The sequence below is a fragment of the Mobula birostris genome, chromosome 23 (genome assembly GCF_030028105.1).
Source record: "Mobula birostris isolate sMobBir1 chromosome 23, sMobBir1.hap1, whole genome shotgun sequence".
Lineage (NCBI taxonomy): Eukaryota > Metazoa > Chordata > Chondrichthyes > Myliobatiformes > Myliobatidae > Mobula > Mobula birostris.
In genome coordinates, this window is record NC_092392.1 from 14,932,878 (window position 1) to 14,947,890 (window position 15,013).

Consider the following 15,013-nt stretch of genomic DNA (forward strand, 5'->3'; position numbering starts at 1 on the left):
AGATGGTAGCTAATGTTCTTGTATTCAAAAAGGACAGTTGGGATAAACCTTGAAGCTGGAGGTCACGCATCAATGGTAAGGGAATTACAGTATTGGAAAATCCTTTCACAGGATTTGTGTTTTGCTGGAAAAGCAGCCAGTGCTTTGTGGACGGGTCAATATAGTTTTGTGTAAGAGAATTCATGTTTTGCAAAGCTGTATTTTGCTTTTGAGGAGCAAACTGAAAATTTAAGACCAGGCAGTAGCTGTGGTTTATATGGACTTGAGCTGGTCCAGAAAGTGAAAGCACCAGAGATTCATGGTATGTTGGCAAAATGGATCTAAAATTGGTTTGTTGATAGGTGGCGAGTAGTGGTCAAGTGGTATACCACTGAGATCTGTGCTAGGATCATTGTCACGCATAAAAGTTACTTTTAATAAGAATGCCAATTGATTAGTAAGTTTGCTGATGATGCAGAAATTAGTTGTGTAGTAGACAACAAAGAAGGTTGAGAAAGGATGCAGAGAAGCTTAGACCAATTGGAAGTTGACAGAACAGTGGCAGATGAAATTTAATCTAGTCAAGTGTGAGGCAATGCATTTTGGGGCATCCAGTACTAACAGAACATGGTAGGGAACTAGGCATGCAAGTTCATAGCTCCCTGAAAATGGAAATGGAAACAGTTGGATAAGATAGTAAAGAAGGCATTTGAAATGCTTGTTTTCTTTGGCTGAGATACTGAGTGTTGCAGCTGTGCAAGACATTGTTCAAGCTGCACTTGGAGAACTGTACAGTTCTGGCCCCATCTTGCAAGAAGTATTAAGTGGTGACACTAAAATGTATAGGAGAGATTGGATAGTTCATTCTCACTGGAATATGGAAGGCTATGGGGTGACATGAGAGGCTTTTAAAAGTATGAAGATATAGATGGGTAGATAGTCTTTTATCTAGGATGGTGGATCCTAGAACTGGAGGGCATAGATTTAAGGTGGAGGGAAGACATTTTAAAGATCGGAGGGGCAGTTTTTTCCATAGTGGTGGCTACACAGAAGAGTTGCATTTCATTAAGATAGGTTAACAGGCATTTGGGCAGATATTTGAATAGGAAAGGAGTGAAGGAATACAGGCCAAGTGCAGGTAAATTGGATTAATGTGAGCAGAATCACAATCAACTTGGATAGGTTGGGCCTAAAGACCCATGTCTGTATCCAATTTTCTATGACTTTTTTGTGGCTAATATTACTATAAATTCTTAAACTATGACTTCTGTTCACCTTAAGATTAAAATAGATCCCACTGCAATATTATTGGCAAAGAAGAATCTTGAAAAGAAAATGAAACAAAAAGCAAAGTTGGCAGAGAGAAAGAAGAACACCTTCCTAAAATTGGTAAATATAATTCTTTAAGTATGGCAAGCCTTTTGTTTTAAATGTGTAGCTTTGGAAAGAAAGAAAGTAATTCAGAGTTTTAAATGTATCTGAATTCCTCGTTGTTTGCTCCAAACACTGCCTCATCCTTTAGACTGCACATGAATTTGTGAGTTATGAATAAGGGAAGGCTGATCACAAAGACACATCTGTTCCACCATGGAATGAGATCATGGTTGATGTTACTGTAACCTGAGCTCATTTCTGTACACTAGCAGTAATCTTTCACCCTTTTAATTTACTTTTAACGATCGAGTCTCTGCTTCCTTCTCCCACTTGAGCAAGTGAGTTCCAAAAACATACGACACTCAGAGAAAATATTGCTTCATTTCGTACATGAGCAATGCCTTGCTTTAAAGTAGTGGCACCACCCCCCCCCCCCGCCCCCCCCACCGACTTCTGATTTTGCCCTGTCTGAGCACTAATGGATATTAGCCTAGTCTCTTCAAGCTTCCTCAAAAGGCCCCTACTCATCCACAGGTATTTATCTGGTAAACTTTGTGAACTGTTCCCACACTAACATCCTTCCTTTGATATCAATTTTGCAGGTATATCAAATGCCTTGTATAATTGTAGCATAACCTTCCTAGTTTTGTCAATTGATAATGAAATAGCTTTTCTAATTTTAAATCAGGATCTGAAATGCACTTGACATAAGTGGTTATGAAGGCTGAATCAATTGTAACATTCAACAAAGAGATCACTAGGTATCTGAAAGGAGTATCACAGGTTTCTTGGGAATGGAAATGGGTGGATTGCTCAACTACAGACTTGATGGACCAGATGGCCACTTCTCATGCTTTAAACATCTGTCATCTGGTGTTTTATTTCCTTTTCTGGTATATCCAGATGATGTAATTGAAATCTTGATCTGGGTTGTTTAGAAGAGTAAACACGTTGAAGCATCTGTACAGCCATCTTACTTTTAAAGAGGTGGCTACTAAGAAGTTGTTCAACTGCAATTAATCTCCTTAACGTTTCCCAAAATTAGAATGAAGTAAAATTTTGGCTTCCCTTAACATTCTTGAGCATTAGTTTGTGTTCAGATAATAAGTTATCATTGGAGCCACATCAAAATAATGAGATAGAAGTTCTAGTTTGTCTATCCAGTATTTTGCTGTTAATTAGGCATTAGTGTGTCAATTGTACTGGGTTTATGTAATTTGTTATACTTGGTCGTAATGGATTAGTCTTGTTATATGTATAATACTTAAACAAAGCAAGCAATCTTATGAAACTGCAAGCAGAGGAAGGTAAAGTCAGAAAACAAGAACAACTGCATGGCTGCACAGGTTTTAAGGATTAAAGCTCAAATTTATATGGCCTCTTAACAGCACATTTGGAAAGCGGTGAAATCATCGGACAAAGTCAGCATGGATTTGTGAAAGGAAAATCATGTCTGACGATTCTCATAGAATTTTTTGAGGATGTAACTAGTAGAGTGGATAGAGGAGAACCAGTGGATGTGGTATATTTGGATTTTCAAAAGGCTTTTGACAAGGTCCCACACAGGAGTGTGCAAACTTAAAGCACACGGTATTGGGGGTAAGGTATTGATGTGGATAGAGAATTGGTTGGCAGACAGGAAGCAAAGAGTGGGAATAAATGGGACCTTTTCAGAGTGGCAGGCAGTGACTAGTGGGGTACCGCAAGGCTCAGTGCTGGGACCCCAGTTGTTTACAATATATATTAATGACTTGGATGAGGGAATTAAATGCAGCATCTCCAAGTTTGCGGATGACACGAAGCTGGGCGGCAGTGTTAACTGTGAGGAGGATGCTAAGAGGATGCAGGGTGACTTGGATAGGTTAGGTGAGTGGGCAAATTCATGGCAGATGCAATTTAATGTGGATAAATGTGAAGTTATCCACTTTGGTGGCAAAAACAGGAAAACAGATTATTATCTGAATGGTGGCCAGTTAGGAAAAGGGGAGTTGCAACGAGACCTGGGTGTCATTATACACCAGTCATTGAAAGTGGGCATGCAGGTACAGCAAGCGGTGAAAAAGGCGAATGGTATACTGGCATTCATAGCAAGAGGATTCGAGTACAGGAGCAGGGAGGTACTACTGCAGTTGTACAAGGCCTTGGTGAGACCACACCTGGAGTATTGTGTGCAGTTTTGGTCCCCTAATCTGAGGAAAGACATCCTTGCCATAGAGGGAGTACAAAGAAGGTTCACCAGATTGATTCCTGGGATGGCAGGACTTTCATATGATGAAAGACTGGATCGACTAGGCTTATACTCGTTGGAATTTAGAAGATTGAGGGGAGATCTTATTGAAACGTATAAAATCCTAAAGGGATTGGACAGGTTAGATGCAGGAAGATTGTTCCCGATGTTGGGGAAGTCCAGAACGAGGGGTCACAGTTTGAGGATAAAGGGGAAGCCTTTTAGGACTGAGATTAGGAAAAACTTCTTCACACAGAGAGTGGTGAATCTGTGGAATTCTCTGCCACAGGAAACAGTTGAGGCTAGTTCATTGGCTATATTTAAGAGGGAGTTAGATATGGCCCTTGTGGCTAAAGGGATCAGGGGTATGGGGGGAAGGCTGGTACAGGGTTCTGAGTTGGATGATCAGCCATGATCATACTGAATGGTGGTGCAAGCTCAAAGGGCCGAATGGCCTACTCTACCTATTTTCTATGTTTCTCTTGAACTTGTTTTGTCACTCAATAAGATCAAGATTGATCTATGACTTCATTGATGATTTATCGTACTTTCTGGTTCCCTTGGATTGATTATGGCCTTGAATATGCCCAATGACTGAGCAACTACCACCTTTTGAGGTAGGGAATTTGCAAATCTCATGTCAGTCTTAAATTGTTAGCTCTTTGTGCTGAGACAATGCCCTCTAATTCTGGAATTCCAACTAAAGGAAAATCTCTCAGTATCTATTCAGCAAGCCTTGCTTGAAACCTTGTTTGTCTCAATGATATTTTAAATTCAGCTGAAGTATAGTGAATATATGCCAGTCATTTTCCAAGTAGAGCTTGCCTCTGATTTCAGAAATTTATTTATCAAGGTAAGACAAATGTATCATTCAGTTTAGGAGAACAATTTTCCCTACTGAATTCCAAATGTGCTCGTGCTGGAGCCCTGTTCAGTCTGAACAAGATTTCCTTATTCTTCCATTCCAATCTGCCCAATAAAGTCCAACAAATAGTTTGTTTTCCTAATTCCTTGCTGAACTTCTGTTTACGTTTTGCATCTCAGGAGCCAGTGCACTGTTTCTTTTCCCACTATTTAAGGAGTTGCTTGTTTTTCTGCTTTTGTTTGAGTCACCAATCTATTCCAATATCCTTGTATTGGAGATGCTTGCTGCTCTCTGTAAAGAGTTTGTATGTTCCCCCTGTGACCACATGGGTTTTCCCTGGGTGCTCTGGTTTCCTCCCACTATCCAAAGATGTACTGGGTAGGTTAATTGATCATTGTAAATTGTCATGTGATGAGGTTGGGGTTAATCAGGTTGTAGGGTTGTTGAGACAGCCTGGCTCGAAGGGTCTGCTCCGTGCTGTATCACTAAATAAATAATAAAGCAGTTCCTTAAAATTAACTTATGCTTTACAGAGAAAAAGTGCAAAAGAACCTGTAGCTCATGACAAAGTGCCTGAAAATCATCAAAATGATGGGATTCAGAAAGGAATTTTAAATGCTCCCAACACTGTGGAATTTAGTGCAAGTGCTGGAGCAATTGTGTCAGATGCAAACGATGCGGTAAACACGTCAGATACAAGCCATGACGAAGAACAAGCAACATACGTCAAATCAACATCTGACATACATTCGTTGATTCTGGATTTCAGTCCAGCCAATTTTGTAGATTCTGTTGGAGCAAAGGGACTTAAAATGGTAAGTATTAATACTATTACTTGCACTTGTGCTAATATTATTCGGATTGGAAATTCTACTTATACTTAATTTGGTAGTTCCCGTTATTGCGACATGACTTAAGTTACTTATTTGTTGGTCCACAATTGTCCATGTCCTCAAGCTCACCATTATTCAAATAGAATAGAACATCAGATTAGTTTTTAGTGTATTAGGGGGAATCCTATGCTTCCCATATTAATTGTGGAAATGTATTGCAATCTTAATTAACAATGAGGTATATTTATGAAACCTAGAAAGTCTTAGGGTTTCCTTTTATAAACTATACTTAATACATGCTTCCCTAAAATTTCTGTGAACTTGCTCATTTAGTCTTTGTACTCCTTCACTCTTCCATGTTCCTGCAATAATTTATAGTTATTAAACTCGTTGTCTTGCCTTTTGTATGATGGTGCAATAGATAGGATTCCTTTTCAATGTGCCTTTTGCTGCATGAAGATCATCAGCTCCTTTGGGAAACAACCAACCCCTTCAGGTTAATTTTTTCCCCTAGAGTCATGCATGACACCATTCCAAAGAGTAGAGAATTACAAATGATTGCAGTGAGTTGCAAAATGTTGGAAATGGAATTCAAGGGGAATAGAATTCAATGCTAAGTGCCCCTCCACCTATGTCCATATTGTCTGCAACGTGGCTGCAGAGCCATCATTTTCTTCATCCAAATCATTGACATATAGCATGAAAAGAAGTGGTCCCAACACCGACCCCTGCAATACAACACTGGTCAACAGCAACTAACCAGAAAAGGCCCCTTTATTCCCAAAGGCCTCCTGTCAGTCAGCCCATCTTCTATCCATGCCAGTATCTTTCCTGTAATACCATGGTCTCTTGTTAAGCAGCCTTATGTGTGACACATTGTCAAAGACCTTCCGAAAATCCACTGACTCTCCTTTGTCTATCCTGCTTCAAAGAATTCCAACAGATTTGTCAGGCAAGATTTCTTCTTTAGGAAACAATGCTGTCTTTGGTCTATTTTATTATCTGCCTCCAAGTACTCAGAAACCTCATCCTTAATAATAGACTCCAAGATCTTTCCAACCATTGAAGTCAGGCTAACTGGCCTATAATTTCCTTTCTTCTACCTCCCTCCCTTGAAGTATAAAGTTTACCATTCAAGAAGCATTTTGATTCTTGAAAGATCATTCCTAATGCCTACAATCTTTTCAACTAGTTCTTTCAGATCCCTGGGATGTGGTTCACTTGGTCCAGGTGACTTACCTACCTTCAGACTTCTCTGCTTCCCAAGCACCTTCCTCTTAGTAATAGCAAAGATGCTAAGGGCTGATGCAAAATACGTATGCAATTCATCTGCCATTTCTTTGTCCCCCATTATTTCCTCTCCAGCGATCTAATATTTACTCTTCTATTTTACTTATTATATGTCTGAAAAAACTTTTTATATCCTCTTCATATTATTGGCTAGCTTGCCTTTATCTTTTCTCTCTTTATGGCTTTTTTTTAATTTGCTTTCTGTTGATTTTAAAAGCTTCCGAATCCTCTAACTTCACTCTAATTCTCGCTATATTATATGCCCTCTCTTTATCTTTTATGCTTTTTGACTTCTCTTGTTAGCTGCGGTTGCTTCATCCTCCCTTTAGTATACTTATTCATCTTTGTGATGTATCTTTTCTGACCCTTCCAAATTTCCCCCAGAAGCACCAGCCATTGCTGTTCTACCATCATCCCTTCTAGTGTCCCCTTTCAATCAACTCTGGCCTGCTCTTCTCTCATGGCTTTAATAATACTGATCCTTCTGAAATTGCAGGGTGAATTCTATCATACTATGATCACTGCCTCCTAAGGCCTCCTTTACCTTTAACTCTCAAATCAAACCTGGGTCATTACATAATACCCAATCCAGAATAGTCATATCCTTAATGGGCTTGACCATAAGCTGCTCTAAAAAGTCATTTTGTAGGCATTCTACAAATTCCCTCTTCTGGGATCCAGCACCAACCTGATTTTCCAATCTACATGCATATTGAAATTCCCCCATGATTATCACAACATTGTCCTTTTTACATGTCTTTTCTATCTCACATTCTGTAATTTGTAGCTCACATTCTGGCTACTGTTCAGAAGCCTGTATATAATTCCTATCCGAGAATTTTTCTCTGGCAGTTTCTTAACTCTATCCATAGAGATTCTACATCTTCTGATCCTATGTCAGCTATTTCCAAACATTTGATTTCATTTTTTACCAACAGAACCACCCCACCCCCTCTGCTATCTGCCTGTCCTTTTGATATAATGTGCAATGTGGAGGATATTAAGTTCCCAAATGTGATCTTTTTTTTTTCAGCCACAACTCAGATACTCACAACATTATACCTGCCAATATAACTGCAGAACAAGATTCCATATAGGGTGTGAATTCAAATATAACACCTTCAGTTCTGTATTCATCACCCTTTTTGATTTTATCCCCGTTACACTTTAACTCATCCCACTGACTGCAATTTTGCCCTATCATCCACCTGTCCTTCCTGACAGTCTCAATACAGACTGCATCTAGTCATATACTAACTGCCCCATCCTCAGCCCTAACACTCCAGTTCCCATCCCCTTGCCAAATTAGTTTAAACCTTCCCCAACAATTCTACCAAACCTGCCCGCAAGGATATTGGTTCCCCTTCTGTTCAAGTGTAACCCATCCTTTTTATATAGGTCACACTTTCCCCAGAAGAGATCCCAATGGTCCAGGAATCTGAAACCCTGCTCCCTGAATCAATCCTTCAGCAATGCATTCATCTGACAAATATTCCTATTCTTACCCTCACTGGCACATGGCACAGGCAGAAATCAAGAGATTACTACCCTGGATGTCCTGTTTTTCAGCTTTCTGCCTAACTCCCTATATTCTCTCTTCAGGACCTCCTCTCTCTTCCTATCTATGTTGTTAGTACCAATATGTACCACAACTTCTGGCTGTTCACCCATCCCCTTGAGAATGGCATGGACCTAATCTGAGACATCCCAGACCCTGGTGCCTGGGAGGCAGCATACCATCCAAGTGTCCCTTTCACGTCCATAAAATCTGCTTTCTGTTCCTCTAGCTATTGAAACCCCCATCACTACTGTACTATTCTTCCCTCCCCCAGCCCTACCTGAGTTACAGAGCCAGACTGAGTGCCAGCGACCTAGCTGCTGTGGCTTTCCCCTTGTAGAACTTTCCTTTCCTCTCTCCCCCCGCCACCCCCCACAACAGTATCCAAAGCAGTATACTTATTAATTGAGGGGAACAGCCACAGGGGTACTCAGCACTGGTTGCCTATTCCCTTTCCCTCTCCTGACAGTCATCAAGTATCTTCCTCCTGTACCTTAGGGGTGACTACCTCCCTGTAGCTCCTATCTACCATCTCCTCATTTTCCCATATGAACCGAAGGTTCATGGAGCTGCAGCTCCAGATCCTTAACATGGTCTCTAAGGAGTTGTAGCTCAATGCAATTCGTGCAGATGCAGTTATCAGGGAGACTGCAAAGTCTCTGAGTTCTCACATCTTACACAAAGAAAATGCCACTACCTCTGGACCCATTCTCAGTGCACTAGCTATATACTAACAGGAAAGAAACTTGCTTAGAACTTCTGCCTGTGCTTGCCAAAGCCAAACCACTCTAACTCTGCCCCACTCCAACAATGGCAGCTCCAAAAATGGCCCCCCCCCACTTGCACCTCTGCTACACTGAGCATTCGTCTCATATTCTTCTAAGCCCCGCCCCTTCATGTACTGATCCAAATGATACTACTGTACCTGCCCCAACTACTGCTTCTGACAGTTCACCACCCTCTGCCTGGAAATTGTTATCTCCAGATCTAACTTTTAATTCTTTCTCTTTGCACCCTAAATCTATGTTTCCAGTTTTAGACTCCCCTGTCCAGGAGCAAAGATTGTTACCATCCACCTTGTATGCCTCTCAGAACTTAAAATAATTCTACAAAGTTGCTCCTCATTCTCCTACATTCCAAGGAGTAAGGATCTAGCCTGGCCAGCCTCTCCCCTTACTCCAGCTCTCTGGTCTTGGCAGATCTTTTCTGCACTCTTTCCAGTTTAACCAGTCTTTCTCTAAGCAGGTGACCAAAACTGTACGTAGTACTCCCAAGTGCTGCCTCACCAATGATTTGTGCAACTAGAACATAATGTTTTAACTTGTATACTTAATGCCCTGACTAATGAAGGTCAGCTTGGTAAACATCTTTTTCACCACCTTGTCTAACTGTGAAGTCACTTTCAACAAACTATGCACTTGTACTCTGGTTCCCTCCATTCCATGTTCCATTACACTCAGTATCCTCTACCATTCATTGTGTAAGTCCTACTCTGGTTTAACTTTTCAAAATGCATCATCACATACTTGCCTGTGTTGAAATCCATTTGTCATTCCTCAACCCACTTTCCTAACTGTTCAAGATGCCCCTGTAAATTACAATAGCCTTCTACAATATCAATGACTCCTCCAAATTTGTCATCTGCAAATTGGCTGATCGATCAATCTTTGTGCAGTCACATCCAAATTATTTATATAAACAATGACTAACAGGGATCCCAACACCAATCACTAGACTTGCATCATTATCACACTAATGGAACAAAAGCCAATATCGAGATTTTCCCACAGACCTTGCTTGGCGAAGCCTGCACTCCTGAGGACAGGTGTGTCCAGGCTGTGTTGGTCTTTAAACATTCTTCAAATCGCAAACACCACCGGGTGAGCATGATCTGTCTGGTAACACACTTAGATAATCATAGTAAGTCATAGCAAAGTCTAAGCAGGGAAGATTTTTTTAAAGTTCTATTCAATAGATCAGACCACATAACTTAGGCTGAGCAGTACTTTTCTGTAATTGACATTTTGTTTCAATTTAATGTGACATTTCCAGATGCTGGAGAAATATGAAGAAATTGGAATTAATGTATTCATAGCTGGGTGTAATGGTAAGCATGACACCATCTACAAAGTTGGAATCCATCCTTGTGTGTGAATGTGAAATGGATTTTGGTTTCTTTCATAATCAGTTTTGGACTTGATTATACTCAGTGACTGAGCTACTACAGATGTCTTGGACAGAGAATTCAGAAGGTTCACTGCCCTTTGAAGAATTTATTTTCCCCTTTCAGTATTGAGTGGTCAACCCCTCAACTGAAACTGTGGTCCTTGTCAGATACAATCCGTGCATCTATCTTGTTGAGTGTCATTTAAAAACAAAACAAAAGGTTTCAATGAGGTACTTAAAAGATCATTGGCCAGTTTTAATTTCCTGATTCTCCCTGATTAAGTCGGGCTACATTACATTGCTATCAAAAGTGCATTGTCCTTTAGATAGGAAGACTCAGTCTGCACACAGTATTCCAGATTTTGCCTTATCAGGATTCTGTACAAGTGGAGTGTATCCATTCTTGTATTCAAATCTCCTTACAATAAAGGGCATTATTCTGCTTGTACACGTGCAAGCAAGTAGGAAGATTGAATTCTGGTGATTGGTAGAGTTGACTAAATTATGAAAATGATACATGATCTCATTTTTTTTTAAATTCCTTAAATAGGGGCTTGACAGGAAAGGTACTGAGCTGAGGTTTATCCTGGTGAGAAGGTGGATCTCAAAGTAAGAGTTCAATCATAGAATGATTTGAAACTAGAAAACATTTCTTTACAAAGCAGTGAAACATTTGAATTTGCTATCCAAGAGGATTGAGAAGAAATTAACTTTGATCTATGTACAAGAACATTCAGATCCCTCCCAATGCCAATACATTTCAATCTCTCACCATTTAAAATGCTCATTTCATTCTAACTACTAAACTGGAACACGTCACATTTTTCCACATTGATTTCCACACACTTTATTACTTAAAGTCAATTCAATTCATTTCAAATGTTAATAAATTATGAATATAAACTTCCTAATTTGTTTTCTGAAGTAGAGGATATGCAGAGCTATATAGCTAAGTTGTGGAATACAATGTGGGGAAAAATGTGACGTGATTCAGTTTGGTAGCTAAAATGAAAAGAGCATTTTAAATGGGAGAGGTTGAAATGTATTGGCATTGGGAAGGGATCTGAATGTTCTTGTACATAGATCATTGAAAGTTAATTTCCTGAATCCTCTTGAATAGAAAATTCAGAAGGTTCACTGTGCCATTGTCCATTCACTTCGCTTGACATCTCTGCGTATCTTCTACTTCAGAAAACAAATTAGGAAGTTTATATTCGTAATTTATTAACATTTATGTACAAACAGCAGCACTTGAAACAAGAAATTCTGCAAATGCTAGAAATTCAAAGCAACACACAAATGCTGGGGGAACTCGGCAGGTCAGGCAGCATCCATGACAAATGAACAAACAGTCGACATTTCGGGCTGAGGCCTCGAAACATGGTGCCATTCAAGTGACATTGCCATGCCAAACTACTTGGATTAAGTTTGAATTCAGGTTTACAGGACTCGAAGTTAAGATTTTATGTAACATGTCCATTTTGGTTACAAATTATCTTTTATGTTTACTTTTCTACATTACAAGGTGTTTTTTTGCCAAATCTAAAATGTAAGATATTTTTAAAAGACCTGTAAAATGTTTTTTTTTAAATTGCAGGGTCCGTAATAGCAGATCTGGATAGACTGGAATTCTTTGATAGCTCAATTACAAGAGATCTTCTATTTCAGACTGTACATGATGCTGTGCTTCATTGTCAATATAAATCAGCTTCTGAGTCACTATAGAAGAGTCTTTTACTGCAGCTGGCTGTCTTAATGTAATTTGCAGAACTTAAAACAGGCATCATCTGGTAACTTGAAAGGTCACCACCACCACAGAAAAAGCTTGGTATTTTCAGGAATGGTAACACATTCCAGTTTAATAACAGAGCACAATCTCACCATTAAGACTAGTGTTAAGAATATGATTGATTTATGTGCTCTAACTTCAATACGTTATAGATTTAGGACTGAGGAATTTCTACATTGGTAACCTGATTATAAAGTTTTGCACTTTAATTTTTTTTCTTCATTGTTCATGAGTTTTGCATCCAGCTAGATGAGCAGAGTAAAATAAATTATCTGCTCTTGCCTCCACAGCTCTTCCAACATGAGGAGAGTCAAGTGGAACCGGTATTCTCAATTGTGCTTGCCATGCTGGAGGATAGCCGTTTAATACAGTCTGAAACCGTACATATTTGATTATTGCTCTTTATAAACATGTCATTCAGATACTGAAATATATTTTTAAGCATTTGATTAATTAAATTGACCATCATTGCTTTGGCTTTCTTTGAATTATTCATCGTAATCAAGAAAAGTGTTTTCTGAAGAATAATTCCCAACATAATTATGGTCAGCATAATGTAGGTAAAATGTATGTTAATGTTCTGTTTTTGTAGAATTATGTTACTAATCAAATCTGAAATTATTTACCTGATTATGTTGTTTCTCCTTTACTTGTTATCTTTGTACAGTATATGACATCCTCGATCATGTACTGTTAAATTTCCCAATACATTTTGTCCCTTTTTAATATGAAGTCCTTTCATTGCATCTGTTTTGTTTAGGCAGAAGGAGCAAGATTGACATTTCTGGTTGTACAATTCAAGTGAGGTTGAAATCAGTTGTACTGCAACCTTGTCTATCTCATTTGAGGTTGGGTAACTTGCTTGATGTATTTTAATATGAATCTTTAGTCCATAATGAAATTCTGCCATTTGCAATTTCAGGGAACTGCAAAATAGGTGGCACTGAATGTATCATTGTGATATTGTAAATAGGCATTTTTTAAAATTATGAACTTTTCCAAAATATCTGAATTTTGATAGTCATCAAACCCATTTTTCATTACTCAGGAAATACCTTTTTCGTTTTTGATGTTTTGAAGGTCACTTTACACAACCTAAGCTAGTAGCACAGTATAAATGACACATGCTGTTAGAGTGATTTGGGGGTACAGGTACAGCCAATAATAAGGCTGGGTGTACTGTATACTGATGAACAGGTACCTAAAACACAAGTTTAATTGTTTGCATTCTGTTCTTGTTTGTCATTCTAAATTATCCTAAGCGAACTGCTTCACTCTTTCTGTTCCCAGGTTCTGTTCTATTCCATTTTGTACAGAAAGAGAAAAAAAATCCATGTGCACCTGACCATAATTTACTCTGAGATTTGCAATGACTTAATTTGATTTTTTTTGTGTGGAAAAGTAGTGCCTAGTGCACTGCTTTGATGGTAATGTAAATCCATTGCTCAAAATATGCATTTTTGTTTGAAACAATTGCTCTTTAAGGAAATATGAAAATGTCTCATTAGTCTCTGAAATCAGTAAGTTTGTCATACTAAGAAAGGTCAGTAGTTCAATGACATTTGTATCTTATCAAAGTATTTGGCTGCTGTCAAGTAGGGGGTGCTCAAAATGAAGGAAAGATATCAAGTTTTTTTCCATTGGGAAATAGATGCAATTTTAGAGAGAGAACCTGCAAATCATTACAATTTTGGAGATTTTGCATATTTTCTAAGTTTGTTGCATGGCAAAACGGCACACTAGTGTTTTTAATTGTTCCAAGGTCGAATAGCTACCTTGACTTTAAATTTGTTTACTTGGCATTGAAATCATTCTCTTTGAGAAAAGTAGCACTTTCTCCAGAAAAGTGGAACAATAACAAACTCTCTGGTACTTGAACATCTTGCATTGAAGGTGATCAGGTTTAACATGATTTTGCTGTAGTGGTGTTTTTGTACAGTCTCTGAAATTGTGTATAAACTATTATCTCAATTTGCCTTAAAGCGGGTATTAAAAATCCACATTGAAGACCTTGTTCTTCCTTAGTTTTCAAGCTTATTGCCATTGGGACAATGGAAAGGTCATGACTTACTTTCAACAATTCTGGAACTATTATTTTTATGTTGTGTTCTAATAAATGAACATGTTAGCACAACATAAAATACAGAACAAATTGCTGATGCAAGCATACAAGTGAAGCTCTGAGGCTGCTATTTGGGATTTTGTATCAAATAGTTTTTGAATATGAATGTAAATTAAAATTACATGTTGTGAAAATGTAATTTAATGTTATCTGAAATGTATTTTTATATATATTAAAGTTGCAAGTTGGATTTCTATATGACTTGTTATTTAGTAAGGCTTTCATTTTTGGCTTGAATTTACTGCTTGTCATCATTCATAACTTGTGTTTAACACATCCTATTCCAATAAGCTGATGGTAAAACTAAAGCTGTGTATCCTATTTCTTTAATTCAGAGTCATAAATGTACAACTCCAGCAGGCTTTTTGGCCCATCTTGTCCTTGCTAATCTTGATGCCCTTCTGTGCAAATCCCATTTGCCACCATTGGTCCCATTACCCTCCATGCCTTACCTATCCAAACACATTTGTTGTTGTAATTCTAACAGCCACCATCACCACATCGAGCAGCTTGCTCCAACTTTGGTAGCTTTAAATAAGACCATGAGACGTAGGAGCAGAATTAAGACTTTCAGCCTATGAAGTCTGCTCAGCAATTCAGGCAAGGCTGATTTTTATTTTCCATTTCAACCCCATTCTCCATGCTTTTCCCTATAACCTCTGACACCCTTAACTAATCGAAAACCTTTAAACCTCCGCTTTAAATCCTACCCAATGCCTTGGCCTCCCCGGCTGTCTCTGGCAATAACTTCCATAGATTTACTACCCTCTGGCTAAAGAAATTCTTTCTCTTCTCTGTTATAAAGGGATG

The 15,013-nt window shown here is 38.7% G+C and overlaps 1 protein-coding gene across 1 annotated transcript in view; it reads left to right on the plus strand.

The window, feature by feature from the left end:
• The window catches only part of slc26a5 (solute carrier family 26 member 5), a 72,836-nt gene extending 58,437 nt beyond the window's left edge, over positions 1-14,399 (plus strand). The window contains exons 16-19 of the mRNA XM_072241504.1: positions 1,261-1,368; positions 4,979-5,260; positions 10,179-10,233; positions 11,890-14,399. Coding sequence (XP_072097605.1) covers positions 1,261-1,368; positions 4,979-5,260; positions 10,179-10,233; positions 11,890-12,017 — 573 coding nt within the window. The 3' untranslated portion in view covers positions 12,018-14,399. The remainder of the gene's footprint in view (positions 1-1,260; positions 1,369-4,978; positions 5,261-10,178; positions 10,234-11,889) is intronic.
• The last annotated feature ends 614 nt before the right edge of the window (positions 14,400-15,013 follow it).